The sequence below is a fragment of the Tupaia chinensis genome, unplaced genomic scaffold (assembly GCF_000334495.1).
Source record: "Tupaia chinensis unplaced genomic scaffold, TupChi_1.0 Scaffold000407_4, whole genome shotgun sequence".
Taxonomy (NCBI): Eukaryota; Metazoa; Chordata; class Mammalia; order Scandentia; family Tupaiidae; genus Tupaia; species Tupaia belangeri.
The window spans coordinates 3,499,399-3,520,710 of record NW_006159912.1 but is presented as its reverse complement, the minus strand read 5'-3'; the positions used below and the strand labels follow the sequence as shown (position 1 = coordinate 3,520,710).

Below are 21,312 nucleotides of genomic sequence, written 5' to 3'. Positions count from 1 at the left end.
GCACACACACACATATGCCCAGCATGATTTTCAAGCTGCCAGGTCCAGGACTCGAACCACAGTCAGCCATGTGGGAGTCCAGCAACACAATTGCTATGCCATCTGCTGGCACCTCCTTTTTATATTTCTTAGACTTCAAACTTTTCTAAAACGAGTATACTTTACTTCTAATAACTTAAAATTATAAAGTAAATGCAAATTTCACTTATAAATGTATGCTAACAGAAAGAGAGGAGGGGGAAAATATATGTGTTTCATGAGAAGTAATAAAAGAAACATTATCAAGCAGCTGTCCTGAACCCTACTTAAAACACTGACATTTCATTTCCACACTTAGCTAAGTTCGTAGAATAAACTCCGGACTGAACTATATACACAGGCACAGACAGCTCCTATTTTCTGAATGGCACGAAAGGGAGGGTGGGAAATGGTGGGAGGAAACTACTGCCTTCAGCAAAAGAGTACCAAGTTACAGATCTCATAATGACTTTCTCTGTCTACTCACTACAAAGGCACCATGGCAACTGGGAACCTCGGAGTATCAAGGAAAGAGCGCTGAAAGTAGAAAGTTTCGAGAGCTATTGGGGGAAGGGAGAAAGCTCAGGAAAGCTAAATAAGAAATGCTAAGAAAGCCAAAACATAAGAACACTCTCACAGACCTATCCATAAACAAGGCAATAATATAAACCCAAACTAGAGCCAGTTTCTATTTCCTGTGTAAAATCTTGACAGAGATGAGCCAAAAAGTAGGAAGGAGGAATGAAATGTCCTGTGCTTTCTCAACATGCAAATTATAATACTGAAGTATGTGTGCTGTAATCAAAAGCCTTGGGAACATAAATTTCCAAGTTGTAAGCACTACTATTCAAAGGATTTAAAGAGGCCTTCCCAGTCAAAATTTTAAATCACAAAAGCACTCTCTGAGGGCCAGCAGGTGGCCTGGAGGTCTAGGTGCTGGATTCCATATAGCTGGCTGTGTAGTTCGAGCCCCAGACCTGGTGCCTTAAAAATCACCCAGGGCACGAGTGCATGCATGTCCAAAATCCTAAAAGGATAATGGAGGAGAAGGGGTTACAGTCATCCACCCTAAAGGGAAATTTCTCACTTTCTCTTTCGTTTTCTGTCCTTGTCTCTCTGGCAAATACACTCTAGGGAGGGGGATTAAAAAAAACTCCTTGATAATAAATAATACCAAATTATACTGGCATAGCACTATCTCCATTGCTAGATTTAAATGAAATCATTCCAAACTCAAGGAATTTAAAGTGAAAGACTTAAAAAAAAAAAAAAAGAAAAAAAGAGAGAGAGAATCCTCATTTCTTTCCAGGTCAAACACAAACATACACAACTAAAACTAAAAAGCACTGTCCTTCATTCCCTTTGATAAAAATCATACTGTACTTTACAATGTTCACTTTCATCATAATCATAATAGTCATTAAAATATCATCAATGCAGGGGACCAGCAGGTGGCATGGTGGTTAAGGTGCTGACATTCCCACATGGACAACCACAGTTTGAGTCCCAGACCTGGCAGCTTCCTTTCTCCCTTTCCCTCTTTCTCTCTCTGTGTCTCTCTCTGGTCAAATTAAAATAAATGAATGAATAAATAAAGTTAAATAAATAATAATTTTTTAAAAAAAGAAAGGTTAAAATATATTAAAAAAAATCATCAATGCAAAACCAAATTATGCAATAACCATAAAAAGTGTTGAATGGTAAATCTCCCTTCAGTTTTTCTTCCATTTCTCTCTACACCACCAAACTATCACTAGCAACCATATATTTTCATGATTTGCTAACTTCCTCTTAAAAAAGTCACTAGTCACTATCACACAAAAAGGAAGGGCAGATAATGTGATAATTAATATAAAGGACATAATATACAACATGTGGTCTTAGATGGCATACTTGCTTGAATGAACCAGAATCTGGTGACCAGTCAAAGAAAGTAAAATACAGAGTGTATAGTAAATGAGATGAAAATTTACTAAAATAGAAAAGTGGACATTTTTGACCAAAAAAAAACAGATTATAAAATATTATGTACAGTATGATCTCACTTCAGTAAAAAGAAATGCATATTATCTATATGCACAGGAAAGAATCTAGAATGCTACACAGTAGGGTGTTATAAGGAATACTCTCTGGGTAGTAGATACATAAAGCTTTATTTTTGTCTGCCTGTATTTTTATTTTCTATTCTATTTCTTTAATAAAGCGTTATTAAAAATAGGTTTTCTAACTTCTATTTTTAATAAGACTGACATTTAATTAGAGAAGAATTACTCAGAGAGAACATGAGCGTATCTATTATGAAGGTTCCATCTTGGTGTAGTGGTTGACAGTATGAGCTCTGATTGGATTCAATAACCATCTTGGCCAAGGACTAGCTGTGTGACCTTGAGCATGTTATTTAGCCTGCGTCTCAATTCCCCATCCATAAATTGTGGGTAATACTAATGCAATACCCACCTCAGGAGGCTGTCGTGAAGATTTAGTGTGGTACTCCACATAAAATACAGCAGAGTATCTGGTACACAGTAAAACAGTTGATAAACATTGTTTATTAATACTATTATTTTCCCTATTGTTCACTGAGAAAACATGACCTCTAGTTTTTAAAGATAATGTGAAAAATAGGATAGGCTGTAGCAGCAATAGAAAGACCTTATTTCTCACTGTTGCTGTCCCCCCGCAAACTTCCCTCTTAAACCAATGGGAGCAGAAGCTGACTCTGCACCCTCAGATTCTCTCAGAATCTTACCTCAACACCATTATTTCCTATGGATAAAAGTTTGCATGGCTTTCCATAATTTTGTTAAAGTATACAACAATGAAATATGGTACTAGGAGCTCATTCCAAACTCATTTGTTTATTATCTATTTGTATTCCATAACTGATACTGGGGATAAACTTTACAGATTATTTCTCCTTCCAAATCAGCAACTGCTGTCTTGAACTGAAGTTACAGGACATCTAATGCTGGACCTACGCATAAATGTACAGCAACAACTGATGATTGTTCTCAGACAAAGTCATTAACCAACATGTTTACTAAGCATAAAACACTGGCCATTCAATATTTTGAACATAATTTTTAAAATTTAAGAGAAAATTGAGATGGAGTTTCAAACACTGTAGCATAAAGTATAGGATAAAAAAATTTAGGGGCCCAACAGGTGGCATGGTGGTTAAGGGTGCTGGACTCCCACCTGGCTGACAGTGGTTCAAGTCATGGACCTGGTGGCTTGCTTTCTCACTTTTCCTTCTCTCTCTCTCTCTCTCTCTCTCTCTCTCTCTCACTCTCACTCTCTTTCACTCTGTCCCTCTCTGGTCAAAATTTTAAAAAACAAAATAAATAGTTAAATAAAATAAATTTAAATAAACCAAACTACACAGGGCCAGCTGGTGGTGTATTGATTAAGTTAAGATTAACCACGTGGCTGACTGTGCAGTTCATACCCTTGACCCAGCAGCTTGAGAAACACCCTGGGTGAGTGTGCATTCATGCCCAAAATTCCTAGAGGAGAATGGAGGAGAAAAGGGTAGGGGGTGGGAGGTGGGGGGTGGGGTTGATTTCTTACTTTCTCTCTCTCTCTTCAGCAAGCATACATGTCCTGTAGCAAACTTAAAAAAAACTTAAAAAGGGAAAAAAACAAGAAACCACACAAATGTGGGCATATCTGTTTCCAACTGGACTATAAGCAGGAATTTAGCATACTACTGATAGTTACAAAATGTATTACAATCCTCTTTAGTTAATAGCATGGGTTGCACTATAGGTAAGCAGAATAATCTGACCTCAAGTGACATCCCATTAGAAGCAGAGAAACTGTCAATATCCATACTACTATTGATAGATGGCTCTATTATGTGCCACTAAATCATATATTAGTTAACAAAATAGATATCCATATTCAGGTATTTTTGTTTGGTTTAGTTTTATTTTGCTATATGGGACATGTGCTCAAGAGGTTGAGCAATGGGTGGCGCATCCCTGGGGAGATAGCCAAGCAGTAATCCCTTCTCCATTCTACTCTTAAGACTTCTGAGCACACACACACACCTGGCGTGATATTTAAGCCACCAGGTCCAGGACTTATACAGCACAATTGGCCATGTGGGATCCAGCTACCTTAACCTCTATGCCATCTACTATCCCCAAATTCAGTTTTTAACAGCCTTTCTTCTTAAATATTCAATAAAGTATTAATGATTTTCAGAAATAAATTGGCTGATATCAGTCCCTAGCTGATTTTATCTAAAAAGACCAAAACAGTTGCTTACAATGAAGTCTGTATATTTTCACCAAGCTATAACTACTTTCTTAGAGCATTATTTTAAAATGTTTAGGTCATAAAGCTCAGAATGTGAGCAATCCAGTCTTTCATTAGACTCTAGAAAATACACTATCTAGCCAACCCATGGCATAGTAGTTCTAGAAAATACACTATATCTAGCCAACCCGTGGCCATAGTAGATCTCACATGGCCAACTGAGTGGTTCAGGTCCTGGACCATGTGGCTTAAGAAACATGTCAAACATTCAGGGACCAGCAGTTAGCGTAACGGCTATGTCGCTGGACTCCCATGTAGTCGACCACGGTTCAAGTACAGGACCCAGTGGCTTAAAACTCACGCTGGGCACATGTGTGTGTGTGCCCAAGATCCCGAGAGGAGAATGGAGGAGAAGGAATTGTGGCGTGACCATCCCCCCTGGGGGTGATTTCTCGCTTTCTGTCTCTATGTCTCTCTCTGTCTGTCTGGCGAGCACACACGCCCTATAGTGAAAACCTCCCCAAAAAAAAAAAAAAAAAAAAGAGAAGGGATTGTAGCATTATTCCCCACAGAAGATACTTTCAAGAAAATCACAATGTAAATCATCTCTTCCCTGGAAAAGTATATTTTCTATTCCTGCCCCATCCATTAAGCCATCAGAGTCCTCATTTAGCAATAAAATCAGGTCCTAAAATTGAGAGAAAGAAGCACACTTTTATCTTATATTATGGCAATTACTTCACTTGTTTTCAAATGACCTCTAGTTGACATCTCCTGGGAATGTTCAATACCTGCCCTCTTATCAATCTATCACTTGTGATAGATTAGTTATTCATTCTAGGAGCAGATCCTAAACCCAAGAGGAGATGGCATCAAAATTTCATGGAAAATGTGTATTATTTTAAAAAAATGTTTTGCACCAAAACAAACTTGTACTTTAATTCCTTTTTTAAAAAACTTTTTGGAGTACCCTCATATTTAACGTCGAGTTCAAAAAGTGAAAAGGGGGAACCAACAGTTAGCGTAATGACTATGTCGCTGGACTCCCACGTAGTCAACCGTAGTTCGCGCCCCAGACCCGGTGGCTTAAAACTCACGCCGAGCGCGTGTGCATGCGTGCCCAAGATCCCAAGAGGAGAATGGAGGAGAAGGGATTGTGGCGTGACCATCCCCCTGGGGGGTGATTTCTCGCTTTCTTTCTCTATGTCTCTCTCTGTCTGGCGAGCGCACGCGCCCTATAGCGAAAACCTCTCAAAAAAAAGTGAAAAGGAATATTTGAATCAATGCCTTCATAGTCACAGATGAGGAAAATGAATACAAGGAAATAACATGAATTGTCTATGACCACACACCTAATTAATGGCAGATGTCAGAACAGAAGTCTTTCTATTACCAATGATTTTGACTTTATTAAAATTATTCCCAAGGACACCCCACATGACTAAAGGAATGAATCAATGAAGAACCTTTGTTCTATTTTGAACATTGGCTAGCTGAGAAGAGAACTGGAAACTGGCACCATCTCCTTGCCAGTCTGCTGATCACTCTTTAATCCATGGCTCCTCCACGAGCTAAGGGCATGAGTTTTGCAACACTGAGACATGCAAAACTCTCAGGCACTCATGCCACTGACCACACAGTCTCTACATAAGAGCCATCAACTTTGGCAATGACTTGGCAACGATGAACTGTCTTATAATATCATCAGTTGAGTTCCTTATAATGGCATCTATTTTACCATTGGCAAAAGCACACTTTCTTAAGTCAACAAATGGATATTATGTTTTTCACATGGGCTTAAACTGGACAAATTTCTCAAGGTGCTGTGTGGCTTTAAGATTTAGAATTAACCCAGTCTTTCTCAACAAGGATACTAAGACAGTTGAGAAGGACAATTTTTGGTTGTATGAGATTATCACACTGCAAAAAGTTTATCTATGCCCTTTTGACCTCTAAATACAAGTAGTCCCACCAGTTACAACTCTCACCCATTCAAAGTGACCACAAGGGAAGATACCACCACCAGTATTAACCTTAAAGTCAACCATTTAGTGAACCATAAAGTAATGAAAAATGTTTACAATAAAGATCTAGACCTAACCTCTTTTGCCAGCCACTAAATACTGCCTCTATTCCTCTTTTTAGCCCAGAGATTAGATATACTACTTTGGGGAACCAGCAGTTAGCGTAATGGCTATGTCGCTGGACTCCCATGTAGTCGACCACGGTTCGCGTCCTGGACCCGGTGGCTTAAAACTCACGCCAGGCGCGTGTGCATGCGTGCCCAAGATCCCGAGAGGAGAAGAGATTGCGGCATGACCATCCCCCCTGGGGGGTGATTTCTTGCTTTCTGTCTCTATGTCTCTCTCTGTCTGGCGAGCGCACGTGCCCTATAACAAAAATCTCTCAAAAAAAAAAAAAAAAAACAAAGATATACTACTTTGTTCATTAATTGTATAAAACCAACTTTGTCTGAACTAGGTATATAATTAAGAACTTGTATAATCAGGAAAGTACAGTAGAAAAGTTATTGAAATGGAATTGGGACTCCTGAATCTGAATTCTAGTTTTTTGGCTATTCAATCCTAAACAAATCTCATCAGGCCTCAATTTGCTCATGTATTAAAACAAAAAGCATTAAGCTAAATGCCTCACTGATTCATTGTAGTTCTAGGACCCGTGAAGTAAAGCATAAACATGCTTTATTTAATCTTTTTTTTTTTCAACCTCTACATACCTAAATGGGATGACCACTAACATACACATCTTTCAAAAGCCAGGACCCCAAGCTGTAGGAAGAAGACAGAATAGTCACATCCAGCCAGACTCAGTATAGGATTTTACTCTAGAGACAGTATCTTGAGTGTATAAAAAGGAGTTGAATTATTTTATGATCCATTAATAACAGAACACCAAGATAATAACAGCAGCAATAGCCACCCTAACTTATGTTTATGTAGGCTAGACATGTAATCTCAACCCAGGCTGTACATTAAAATCACCTAGATATCTTTAAAAAAAAAAAAAAGAGAGAGAGAGAAAGAGAGAGAGAGCCCTAGTTCCAAGCTAAACCAATACCAAATGAATCAAAATTTCTTGAAATTCTGATGAACAGCAACAATCAAAAACTACTGACCCTTTAAACCAAGAATTCCAAAGCAAATGACCACAGGTTACTATCTCACAGGCTGGTTGTATATTCAAACATCAATAAATAAGAATAATCCAGTGTTATTACTTACTGACATTCTCAATTATAGAGAATTATATTTTTAGGGGGAAAGGAGACCTTTATAACAACCCCTTGCACACATCACAACCCTTTATTAAGGACTGGCCCTGCTAGAAACAAAATAGAACTTCCTGACGCAATAAAGCAGTTCAAAGAAAGATTACTACAAATGTACCCAACTCCTGTAGAATTCCTATCAATCACCTAGACAGCAACAACAATATTAGTCAAAGTAATAGATAGAAATTCTTCAACCTAACTCTTACTCACTAGGTCTCACTGAAAGACTTACTATGTAAGGACAGGAAAAAGTTGGAGGAGAACCTTTAGGAAATACACTTCCAAAACCTGCAAAAAAAACATCATTTCCTATTTACTCATCAAACCTTTGAGTCCAGTGACATAGAATATGTAAAACAATTTTGGCTAAACTAATCTTGCTCTTTTCAGAACATAATCAGTGAAACTAATACAGGTTAAAAAGGTAAACCATTAAACTTCTCTCTCTTACCTAATGTGTAAGGCCAAGCCATCTTGTAGGCTAGAGATCCCCAAATCAGAGAGCGTATCTGAGCTGACAGACGCTGGTGACAAAGAGCCCTCCTTCTCTTCCAACAGGTCCAGCTTCACGAGATTGCTGATCTCATCTTCTGAATTGTCTTCAGACACGGAACCAATTATGAATCGGGAATGCTGGTTCAGTTCCAGAGGTTTGGCCAGGGAAGATGGTTCATCCATTATTCCTTTGAAACGGGTCCTAATGGCTATGGAAAAAATAAAAAGTGAGTAAAGCTGATTATGGATAACACCCTATATCTGAGGACAGCAAGAGAGTATACCTAATAAGCCATAGCTGATACTTGTAAGCAAGGCAGAGTTTAAGAACCAGCTTCTTGGGGGCCAGCAGGTTATGTGGTGGTTAAGGATGCTGGACTCCCACATGGCCAACGGTTGACCTGGCGGCTTGCTTTCTCACTTTCTCTCTCTCTCTTTCACTCTCTCGCTCTCACCCTGTCCCTCTCTGATCAAATTAAAAATAAACAAATAAATAAGTAAAGTTAAATAAAATAATTCTAAAAAAAAAAAAGAACCAGCTTCTTTGGCTAATCTCTTCCAGAACGTTTGTTTTATACAAGGGAGGAAAATGGAATCATGGTAATTAAACCTAAAAATTAAAATCAGTTCCCTTTTCCCCAAAGAAATCTTCAAAAATCTATGTCAGTCTCTCTATAAATTTAGTGATATCCAAGAGATTATTATGATCAATGGATAAACCTTTGTAGTAGGTGAAAGCTGCATGCTGTGATGTTACAAATTTCAGTTGTTAGTATTGGGAAGATGAGTGGTAAGGGTTTGGAGAGAGTGGTCATTTGAAACCTTGCATTTACGAGGTGCAGTGGTAAGGCAACAGATCTGCAAGGACCTGGGTTTGTGCTCCGGGACCTCTTTGAATGCACCAAGCATGTAAGTATGTGTCCATGATTGGGCTAGCTAAGATTGGAGGTGCTTGTTCCTCTCCCTCATGGAAGAAATTAATGAACTTGAAGGGGGGAAAAAAAGCAGTAAATTACTTAATGATTATCTGATTCCAAACACTATACACTGTAGGGCTATAAATTTTACATAAGTGCATATCTTTAAAGGAAACTCCAAATGTTTTTTTCTTTTTCTATTTTTTTTTTTTTTTAAGATTTTTGCTATAGGATATGTGCTGCATTCAACAGACAGAGACAGAGAGAAGAAAGTGAGAAATCAATCCCTAGAGGGTATGGCCATGTAGCAATCCCTTCTCCATTCAGTCTCTTCTCAGGATTTTGGTCACAAACACACGCTGGCATGATTTCCAAGCCACTGGGTCTGAGACTTGAACCATGGTTGACCATGCTCCAACCATTATATTATGTCACCTGCTGGCCCTGGTAAGTTTTGTTTTTAAAACTAGAATCAAGGGGCTAGCTCTATGGTGTAGTGCTTAAGGTAGCAAGATCCCACATGGCTGACCCCATGGTTTGAGTCCTGTACCCAGCACTTGAGAAACACACCAGGCATGTGTGTGCATAGGTCCAAAATTGCAAAAAGAGGGAGAAATGGAAGAAAAAGGATTGTGGCATGACCATTCCCCATGGGAGGAGTGCTTTCTCCTTTCCCTCTCTCTCTGGCAAGCACGTGTACCCTCTAGCAAAAAATAAATCAATAAAGAAATAAAAAGAAAGAAAGAAAAAGAAAACACTAAAATCAAAGGGCCAGATGAGAGTTAGCAGGAGGTGTGGAGATTAAGGCAGCTGGATCTCACAAAGCTGACTGTGGGGAGTTGGGATGAGCCTCAAACCAGGCTACTTGAAAAAATCACACCAAGCAAGTGTGCATAATACCCAAAATCCAGAGAGAAGGATGAGAGAGAAGGGACTGCAGCATGGCCATGCTTTCTGGGGAGTGATCTCTCACTTTCCCTCTCACTATCTCTCTCTGGAGAGTGCACACACCCTATAAAAAAAAAAAAAAAAAAAAAAAGTGTGTGTGGGGAGGGAGGTACCACATGATAGCACAACTCTGCAAGGCTGACCCACATGGGAGGGTTCTGGGTTTGCATCCAGAGTCTTTTCTGTATGTGCCAGGTGCACATGTGCCCATGATCCGAGACTGGATGAAGCTAAGGATGGATTGTAGTATGAAGACCCTGTCTAAGGTGCTATCTCTCTCTCTGTCTCTGCCACTCATAAAAGAAATTAATAAACTTTTTTTAAAAAATGGGAATTGCAGCCAGCAGGTGGCACAGTGGTTAAGGTACTGATTCCCACATGGCCAATCACAGTTCAAGTCTTGGATCTGGCAGCTGAAATTCACACTGGCACATGTGTGCACAGGCCAAAAATCTCAGGAGGAAAATGGAGAAGGGACTGAGGCACACGTGCACACATGTTTGGTGTAATTTCCCCCCGGGGAGTGATTTCTAACTTTACCTCTCACTGTCTCTCCAACAAGCACACATTCACTATGGCAAAAACCTAAATAAATAAATAAAGAGGAATAAAATATAAAAGTATACAACAGGATAGACAATTTGACATCTAAATTTATGGTACATTTCTTCCTTAAATTATTAGGTTTCTTAAAAAAACAAAGGGGCCGGCAGATGGCATGGTGGGTAAACTGAACTCCCACATAGCTGACCATGGTTCAAGTCCCAGACCTCCTGTCCACTAGCTTTCTCACTTTCCCTTTCTCTCTCTCTCTCTCTCTCTCTCTCTGTGTGTGTGTGTATGTGTGTGTGTGTGTGTGTGTGTGTGTGTCTCTAGTCAAATTAAAATAATAATAATAACAAATGGAATTAAAATAAATAATTCTTTAAAATAAAATGTTTCTAATTATATGAAGAAGTTCATTCTAGAAGCCTTAAAAAACTCGAATCATGGGACCAGCAGATGGTATAATGGTATAATGATTACATCACTGGACTTCCATGTAGTAGACCACAGTTCAAGTCCCAGACCCAGCTGGTTAAAATTCATACAGGGCACATGTACAAGCAATGAACAGTCAAGTTAAAAAAAAAAAAAAGTAGATCTAAAAAAGAAAAAAATCCCATCTCAACTAACACAGAACCTAATTGCTGCCTTCTTCACAAGAAAAATGAGGCACTAAGGTACAGATTCAAGCCTGTAGTCTGTACTTAGATGACCACACACAAAAAATAAAATCCATGAGAAACGAACAATTCTTGGATTCTATGGATAAGAAAAAGGAAAAGTTAACAAACATGGTCCCCAGGCTAATAAATAATGAGGCCAATTTCAAGTTTTTATTTTCTAGCTAAAAAGAACATGAAGGCAGCCTTCTCTAAAGGCTTTCATAGATTGGAAGCAGCTCAGTGCTAACAGCTGAAGATCTTGTGTAGCAACCGTCTTGAATGGTATTCCTGGTCTACAAAGCACCAGAAAAGAAAGGTCATGTCTGGAAAATCACTGAGTGGCTATCCAGATACTCTAGAAGCTACTCCACAATCTGTCCCATTTCCATTGATTCTAGTTCTGAATTAAATAGAGAGGACAGTAGAACACTACCATTGTCAGACTCTTTGTTCACTTCAGGTTATTCACCCTAGGTATGTCTATATTCTTTTGTGGAAGGTAACTCTTAACAAAAATAAAGAGTCTACAGTTTAACATTTTAGCACATGCACAAAATTTTTATCATATAAAGGAGTATTATTTGTAACTGACCTCTTATAATTCTTACTGTCTGAGCAGATATCCACCTCCAAAAAGAACTAAAGAGAAAAAGAGAGAGATTTGAAGTATTTTTCCTCTATTTTTAAAAAAACACAGATTTTCATCAATTCTTGTTTTGTTTGGCATAGCACAAAATTGATAATACTCAAAGTATCACTTTTTCTGATCAAATCTATTACTTAACTTGAATCATAAAGTTCAGTAGCTTATTAGTTGTTCAATTCTGCAAATCGAAAGCATTACACATTCAGAGAACTTTATTATTTATGAAAATACTAAACAAAATAGTCCATTTCACAAGGTGGCTTTTCCAATTGTATATATTCCAACCTTTCATTTCCAATATTTCACCAAAAAGAAGGCAGCAGGAAGAATAGAGTCCCTCTACAACTCAGTTGTTGAGAATTATATTTCCAAGTGGTTATACCTACCCACAAAGGTTGGGAGCCAGGGAGAACACAAAGTTCTCATAAACTAAGTCCCTAACCTATAAGGGACCAAAGAGTCTAGCTACTCTCAAACCCTGAGTTTCCTTCAAAGCTAACAATTTAAATGTATGTAAGATAGAAATTCTCAACTTTGACCATGAATAACACCTATGAAGCTTTTTAAAAATACACTTATGGGGGACCAGCAGTTAGCGTAATGGCTATGTCGCTGGACTCCCATGTAGTCGACCGCGGTTTGAGTCCCGGACCCGGTGGCTTAAAACTCATGCCAGACACGTGTGCGTGCGTGCCCAAGATCCCGAGAGGAGAACGGAGGAGAACGGAGGAGAAGGGATTGTGGCGTGGCCATCCCCCCTGGGTGGTGATTTCTCACTTTCTGTCTCTCTGTCTGTCTTTGTCTGGCGAGTGCACGCGCTCTATAGCAAAAACCTCTCCAAAAAAAAAAAAAAAAATAAACTTATAGGAAAAAAAAAAAAAAAAAATACATTTAGAGGAACCAGCAGATGGCGTAATGGCTACATTGCTGGACTCCCACGTAATCGACTCCGGTTCAAGTCCCGGACCTGGTGGCTTAAACTCACACCGGGCGCGTGTGCATGCGTGCCCAAGATCCTGAGAGGAGAATGGAGGAGAAGGGATTGCGGCACAGCCATCCCCCCAGGAGGTGATTTCTCTCTTTCTGTCTCTCTGCCTTTCTGGCAAGTGCAGACACCCTATAGTAAAAACCTCTCCTTCCCCCCCCCCTAAAAATACACGTATATAAACTCCACCCCTGATATACTGAATCAGAACTCCAGTTGGAGACCCAGGGATGTGAATTTTTAGTTCCTCAGTTGATTGACAATTGATGCAAATCAAGACTTGAGAACCACTGGTCAAGGGCAGAGAAGAAAACAAAAGCAAAGATCCTATTACACTGATAGAAAAATCCAGCACTCCTAAGAGAGGATCCTCAAATGATGAGACAAAAATTCACACAGTGTAGATATACTAATTGGGAAATTAGGATTTACTCAATTATGTAGTCTGAGCTAGTATTCCCTACAAGCATGGTAAACACAGCGAGTAAGAAGAAGAAAAAGAAAGTAGTTTGGACCATATAACCAAAGATGTGGTGAAGCTGGAATCAAAACCTCAGACCCAGGCTCAAAGTCTGATGCTGCCAAGTACTGGCAGTGGAAATGTGAACGAGTCACTTAACATCTCTGAGGCTCCTCATCTATGAAATAAAAATAAGCTCATTATGTATCTCACAGGACTGCTGTAAAGATATAGTATATGAAAGGAGTACAGTTTATAAACTATCATGTACGAGACTAGTGTTTTTCAAACTGTGGATCATCACCCAGCAAAAACGTTAAATCAATTAATTTGCTGTATTATGACCAATATTGGGTTGTTTTATTTTTTTGTTTGTTTTTGTTTTTGTTTTAGAGGCTTTTGTCATAGGGCGTGTGCACTTGCCAGACAGACAGAGAGAGACAGAGGAGCAGAAAGCAAGAAATCACCCCCCCAGGGGAGATGGCCACACCACAATCCCTTCTCCTCCATTCTCTTCTCGGGATCTTGGGCACGCACACACATGCGCCCAGTGTGAGTTTAAGCCACTGGGTCTGGGACTCAAACACTGGTCAACTACATGGGAGTCCAGCAACATAGCCATTACGCCATCTACTGGTCCTACAACCAATATTGTTCTAATAGTAAAGAAAATAAAAAATTAAAACATTGGCCCAGCCACAATGGCACATGTATGTAGTAAGTTACCACTGCTTGAAGTTAGGGCTGCATGAGAAGTCTGAGTTCAGCTTCTGGACCAACCTAAAAATCAGACCAGTGAGGACCACCAGATAACATAATGGTTACATGGCTGGACTCCCAGGTAGTCAACCACAGTTCGAGTCCCAGACTCAACAACTTAAAACTCATGCGAGGCACATGTGTGTGCATGCCCAAGATCCCAAGAAAAGAGTGAAGGAAAAGAGATTGTGGTGTGGCCATTCCCCCTCGGGATGATTTCTCACTTTCTGTCTCTCTGTCTCTCCAGTGGCACATGCACCCTATAGTAAAAATCTATTAAAAAAAAAAAAAAAAAACTCAAAAATAAATAATAAAAATTAAAATAACAAGCATTTGTGTTCCAAACAGTGAGAAAGGTGCTGTGTATTGGCCTAGTTGCTATAGACAAGTATACAATTACAGTAGAAAAATAACTGCTGGGTGCAGAAACACAAAAGAATAAAGGGTATTTTTCCCAAAATTGGAGATGGTAATGGTGACGAGAGGGGCCAAGGAGGATTTCCTGGAGAGAGAAGACATTACAGTCAACGAACTGGAAGATAAGCAAGGAAGGAGAGGAAGGAGCATTCCATGTAAGAGGAGATTCTGATTAAAGACCCAGATGGTAGAAAATGATGACAGAAGAAATACTGGGTTCAAATTGTTAACAGAGTTTAAGGTTATTTCCTCAAAAAAAAAGAAAAAGACTGTTTTTTTTCTTAAACCGGGAGAGTATTTCTTTAGGGTAGAGTGTGATTTAACTGTCCTTTTCTACTTTTCCATTATTGGAAGATTTAATTTAACTTAATTGTCCTATTCCACTTTTATCCCAGTTCAGGATATAGGATATCTTTGGAGGATTAAGCTGGTACAAACTTATACATCTTTCAAGAAATCTTTAAAGAAGTCTTGCCAAATTTCTGAATAAAGATGGTGGGCCAGACACATGTACTTTTACTCTCACCTGAAAGCCCACTAAAACAAAAGCAGCTTATTTTAAGTCATAAAAAGACCCCCCCAAAAAAAAAAAAAAATCAAGGGCGACAACAGCAAGACAATTTTCTTGGAAAAGAGACAGAACAATAAATGGCTAAGCAAACCCAAGAAACCTGAATCATAACCCATCTGTGGTAAATTTACAGTTAGGGCCCAGCCTTGGTGGCACAGGCAGTAGCACACAGATCTGCAGTGCTGAAGGCCACACGGCTAATTGCACATTCTGATCCCAAGTCAAGCTGAAACACACCATGCATGCATGCCCAAAATCCTAACAAACTTGAGAACTGGGAGAAGGTAACTGTGGTATGATAAGATCCTATTGAGGGTGCCAATGTGTTTCTCTTCATCTCTCTATACTGAAAGAAAAACTTTTGTTTTTTTAAGAGAGATTTTACTATAGGGCATATGCACTTGCTGGAGACACAGAGAGAGACACAAAGACAGAAAGCAAGAAATCACACACACACACACACCCACAGGGGGATGGCCATGCCACAATCTTTTCCCTCCTATTCTTCTCTTGGGATTTTGGGCACACACACACACTAGTGTGAGTTTTATGCCACCAGGTCCAAGAATCGAACCATAGTCGACTATGTGGGAGTCCAGCAATGTAATCATTACACCATGTGCTGGTTCCAAGAAAAACTTTTTAAAAAAATTTAAATCAATACAATTATAGCATAGAATTCTCCCAAATGTTCAGAAAGTGGAAGTGAAAGATAGAGCTACCTAAAATAAAAAGGATTGGCCAGCAGGTGGCATAATGGTTAAGGTGCTGGACTTTCACATGGCTGACTGCAGTTCAAGTCCCAGACATGGTGGCTTAAAACTCATGCCAGGAGCATGTGCATGCATGCCCAAGAACCCAAGAGAATGGAGGAGAAGGGATTACGACATGGCCATCTCCCTTGGGGAGTGATTTTTTGCTTTCTCTCTGTCTCTGTCTGTCCAGCAAGCACACATGCCCTGTAGCAAAAATCTCTCAAAAATAAATAAATAAATATGGGACTAGCAGGTGGCGTGGTGGTTGGGGGCACTGGACGCCCACATGGCCGACCGACTACAGTTCGAGTCCTGAACCTGATGGTTTGCTTTCTCACTTTTTCTCTCTCTCTGTCTCACTCTGTCCCTCTCTTATCAAATTAAAATAAGTAAAAATGAAATAAAGTTAAATAAAACAATTCTTTAAAATAAATAAGCAAAATTAATAAAATAAATAAGATTAGTTGAAATTCTGCTTCAAAACTTTAGATTACTAGGGACCAGCAGGTGGCGTGGTGGTTAAGGCGCTGGACACTCCCACATGGCCGACCGCGGTTCGAGTCCTGGACCTGGTGACTTGCTCTCTCACTTCTCTCTCTCTCACCCTCTGTCTCTCTCTGGTCAAATTATAAAATCAATGGATGAATAAATAAATAAATAATAAAATAAATAATTATTTAAAAAAAAAACACTTTAGATTACTAAATTTTCCTACCAACTGGCAAAGCCAGGTATGCCATCATGATAAAGATTGAAGGCTTATTCTCTGGAAAGTATAAAACAGAAGATTTTTAGAGGATTTTTAGGAGATAGTAAATGGCAGGTACCATACTAAAAGTGAACAAATTGAGCCAGCATGGTGGATAAAGCAGTTGGATCCCACACGGACAACTGCAAAGTTCAAGTCCAGGACCCAGTGACTTGAGAAACATATCAGATGAGAGTGCATGAATGTCCAAAATCCCAAAAGGAGGAAATGGAGAAATGACTATAGCATCGGGGATCAGCAGTTAGCATAATGGTTGTGTTGCTGGACTCCCATGTAGTCGACCGCGGTTCAAGTCCCAGACGCGGCGGCTTAAACTCACACCAGGTGTGTGCATGCCCAAGATCCTGAGAGGAGAATAGAGGAGAAGGGATTGTGGTGTGACCATCCCCCCCGGGTGGGGGGTTGATTTCTCACTTTCTGTCTCTCTCGCTCTGGTGAGTGCACGCGCCCTACGGCAAAAATCTCTCAAAAAAAAAAAAAGAAATGATTATAGCATGACCATTCCCCACAGGGATGCTGTCTCACTTTCCCTCTCTCTCCCCTCCATCTTTTTCTACAAGCATATGCACTCTCTGGCAAATTAATAAAAGGAAGAAAAAGAATAAATTAAGTAAACATATTGAGTATGACTTCCCAGTCATTTTTCCCTAAGCATTCCCCCTCCCAGGAGGGAGACTGGAGGATCCTTCTTTACATAATCTGGCCAGCCCAAGAAAGAAAAAAACCTAAAGTAACACTGAAGTTCCCTAGTTAAGTCGCCAGCCAGATCACCCCACAGTCGAAAGCCCCTCTCACATTTTCATAATAATCTCTAATCAGCTTTTCAATCTACCCTCTTAAGTATAAGCAGACTACTACACCAGCTCTGTGGCCTGGTGGGTGAAGGAGCCAGATCCCACAGACAACTATGCAGTTCAAGGCCTAGACACAGAGGCTTGAGAAATACGCCAGGTGGGGCTAGCAGGTGACATAGTGTGGTTAAGGCACTGAACTCCACATGGCCAACCTCACTGAAGTCCTGACCCACAGGCTTGAAACATACTGGATGTGTGCATGTGCATGTGTGCATGCCCAAAATCCCAACAAGAGAATGGAGAAGGGACTGCAGTGTGGCCATTCCCCACGGGGGTGGGGGTGATCTCTCACTTTCTCTGTCTCTCCAGAGATTGCACACACCCTATAGCAAAAATCTCTCTCTAAAAAAAGAAAAAGAAAACAGGTATGTGTATGAGTACCCTAAATTCCAAAGGATGGAGAAACAAAGGAGAAGGGGTTGTGGCATGACCATTGCCCATGAGGGGTGCTTCTCACTTTTCTGCCCCTCTCCAGAAAGCACATGAGCCATCTGGCAAAATTTTTTAAATAAATAAAAACATGGGTGAGCCCGTGTTGTGGTGGTAGAGATGGCTAGATCCCACATGCCTGACTCTGGTTAGAGTCTCAGCCAGGCAGCTTGAAAAACATACCAGACGTGTGCATGTGTGCCCAAAATCCTGAGAAGAGAATGAAGGAGAAGGGATTGCAACATGGCAAATTCCCCCTAGGAGTTGATTTCTCATTTTCTCTCTCTCGCTTTTTCTCTATCTCTTCTCTCTATCCCTTTCCTATTAGCACATTCACTTTATAATAAAACTAAAAAGAAAAAAAGAAGGTATTAACATTTAGTGAAGTTTGGTCAAGATATGTAAGAACTCTATGTACTATCTTGGCAACTTTTCTGAAAGTCTCAAATTACTATCTAAAAAAAGTCTAAGGTCTGAAAGACTATCATTATTATCCAGAAAGAGCTAAGAGAAGGTATTACATACATGAAACACAAATGAGACTTTTCTTAAAGAAACATTTAAGAAACAAGAAAGAGGGACCAGTAGGTGATATGGTGGTTAAGGCGCTGGACATTTATTTCCACACGGTCAACCACAGATCAAGTCCTGGACCTGGTAGCTTGTTTTCTCACTTTCTCTCTCTCTGGTCAAATTAAAATAAATAAATGAACAAATAAAATTAAATAAGTAATTCTTTTTTTTTTGGAGAGGTTTGTGCTATAGGGCACATGCGCTCACCAGAAAGACAGAGAGAGACAGAGAGACAGAAAGTGAGAAATCATCCCCCAGGGTGGATGGCCATGCCGCAATCCCTTCTCCATTCTCCTCTCAGGATCTTGGGCACGCACACACACACGCCCGGCGTGAGTTTAAGCCACTGGGTCTGGGACTCGAACCACACATGGGAGTTCAGTGACATAGCCATTACGCTAACTGCTGGTCCCAATAAATAATTCTTTAAAAAAAAAAAGAAAGAGGAGTCAGTGACTGGCGTGGTAGTTAAGGGCGCTAGATTCCCACATGGCCGACAGTGGTTCAAGTCCTGGACCTGGCAGCTTGCTCGCTCTCTCTCTCTCTCTCTCTCTCTCTCTCTGTCCCTCTCTGGTCAAATTGAAATAAACAGATGAATAAATAAATAAAAATCCAAAATTACAAATGATAAACTTTAAAAAAAAAAAAAGAAAGAAATGAAAGAATTCTTAAAAGGTAAAAAATAAATTACATCAATGAAAACTCAGTTGAAAGATAAAAGAAAAACTGTCCTAAATCCGAATAAAAGTCAAAGAAATGAACAGCAAGAGAGAAAAAGATTTAAAAAAAAAAAAATTAAAGAACCTATTCTAAAGATTCAATATATGAATAACAGAAGGTCTCAAAAGTGAGAACAGAACAAAATAGAGGGCATAATACAACTAATGTAATAATTCAATAAAAATTCCCAGGATTAAAGGTCATGACGGCCAGATTTAAAAAGACACGCTGTGGGGCCAACAGATGGCATGGTGTTTAAAGTGCTGGACTCCAACACAGCCAACTGCAGTTTGAGTCCCAGACCTAGTGGCTTGCTTTCTCTTTCTCTCTCTCTCTCTCATCTCTCTCTCTGGTGAGCACACATGTCCTATTGCAAATTAAAATAATAATAATAAATAAGTTTAAATAATTAGATAATTAAGAAAAAAAGACACACTGCTGGCTCAACAGTGGCACAAGCAATAGGGTCCCAGTACCCAAGTTCAAGGCCATATGGGAGGCCTGGGTTCAGTTCCTGGACCAATCTAAACAGGCTGGGCATGGTAGTGTGCACCTTATTGGAAGGCTGGGGCAAGATCACGCTTGATGAGACCCTGTCAAAATACTTCTCTCCCTCTCCCCCCAACCCCACAATCAATAAATCAGTAAGTGGTCCACTGCTATGCCCTCCAAAATGTGTCAAAATTTGACTGTGACCCAGACCCACAGCCTAGTGATTAAGGGAGCTGGATCCCACATGGGCAACTGCAGTTTGAATCTGTGCCCCAGTAGCTTGAAAAACACACCAGGCACGTGTGCATGCATGCCTAAAATTTTGACAGGAAAGAGAAATGGAGAAGAAAGGATTGTGGCATGGCCACATCCCACTGGCGTATAATTTCCTCACCCTCTGGTGAGCATGTGCACCCTCTGGAAATAATAATAATAATAATAATAATAATAATAGAATTTGATCATCTTGTGAAGGTACTAAGAATGGACACTTAATCCAACTGTAGTGTTGAAAGATGGGGCCCTTAGAAAGTGATAAGGATTTCATAAAGGCATCAGGGGTAAGGCCCCCATGACTGAATACTGTTAACTTTATAAAAAGGAAAGAGGGGCCAGCAGGTGTTATGGTGGTTAAAGCACTGGACATTCCACATGATTGACTGTGGTTTGAATCCTGGACCTGGCAGCTTGCTTTCTCACTTTCTCTTTCTGTCTCTCTCTGGTGAATTAAAATAATAAGTAAAGTTGGCAGGTGGTGTGTTGGTTAAGAGCAGTGGACTCCTACATGGTCAACCATGCTTCAGGTCCCGGACCTGATGGCTTCTTTTCTCACTTTCTCTATCTGTCTGTCTGTCTGTCTGTCTGTCTGTCTCGCTCTCTGTCCCTCTCTGGTCAAATTGAAATAAATAAATAAATGGATATAAAGTTAAATAAAATGATAAAAATAATCATGATAACAAGTAAAATTAAATAATTAATTAATTTTGAAAAACAAAAAAAAGAGACCAGAGCTGACATGGACACAAACACATAGACACATACAGCTCGTGCCCTATCACCATGGGATACCCTGTGCCACATCAGGACTCACCAACAGGAAGACCCTCACTGGACATGACCCCGTGATCTCAGACCTCCAAACCCATGAGCTAAATAAACTATTCTTTATAAACTGAATTCAGTCGTTAGCAACATAAGACTAAAACATCCACCAAGTGCTACCATGAAAAAGAATAAAAACACCAAAGCACATCACTGAAATATCAGAAACTGAATGAATATAAGATCCTAAATACAAGCTTCCCAGGAGAAAAAAGTTTATGGCCAGCAGGTTGCAAAGTGGTTAAGGTGTTGGACTCTCACGTGGTTGATCACAGTTCAAATCCCAGATCTGATGGCTTGACACTCATGCTGGGTATGTGAGTGTGCATGCCCAGAATCCCAGGATGAGAGTGGAGGACAAGGGATAGAGAAGGGATTGTGGTAGGACCAACAGTTAGCGTAATGGCTATGTCGCTGGACTCCCATGTAGTCAACCTCAGTTTGCGTCCTGGACCTCGTGGCTTAAAACTCACGCCAGGCGCATGTGCGTGTGTGCCCAAGATCCCAAGAGGAGAATGGAGGAGAAGGGATTGCGGCATGGCCATCCCCCCGAGGCGTGATTTCTTGCTTTCTGTCTCTCTGTCTCTCTCTGTCTGACAAGCGCACACGCCCTATGGCAAAAAAAAAAAAAAAAAAAAAA

At 40.0% G+C, this 21,312-nt stretch overlaps 1 protein-coding gene across 1 annotated transcript in view; it reads right to left on the bottom strand.

Moving 5' to 3' along the window:
* ACACA (acetyl-CoA carboxylase alpha) overlaps positions 1-21,312 on the bottom strand; it is a 335,657-nt gene that overhangs the window by 249,042 nt on the left and 65,303 nt on the right. The window contains exons 2-3 of the mRNA XM_006154441.3: positions 11,734-11,780; positions 8,025-8,277 (exon numbers count right to left, since the gene is read on the bottom strand). Coding sequence (XP_006154503.1) covers positions 8,025-8,277; positions 11,734-11,780 — 300 coding nt within the window. The remainder of the gene's footprint in view (positions 1-8,024; positions 8,278-11,733; positions 11,781-21,312) is intronic.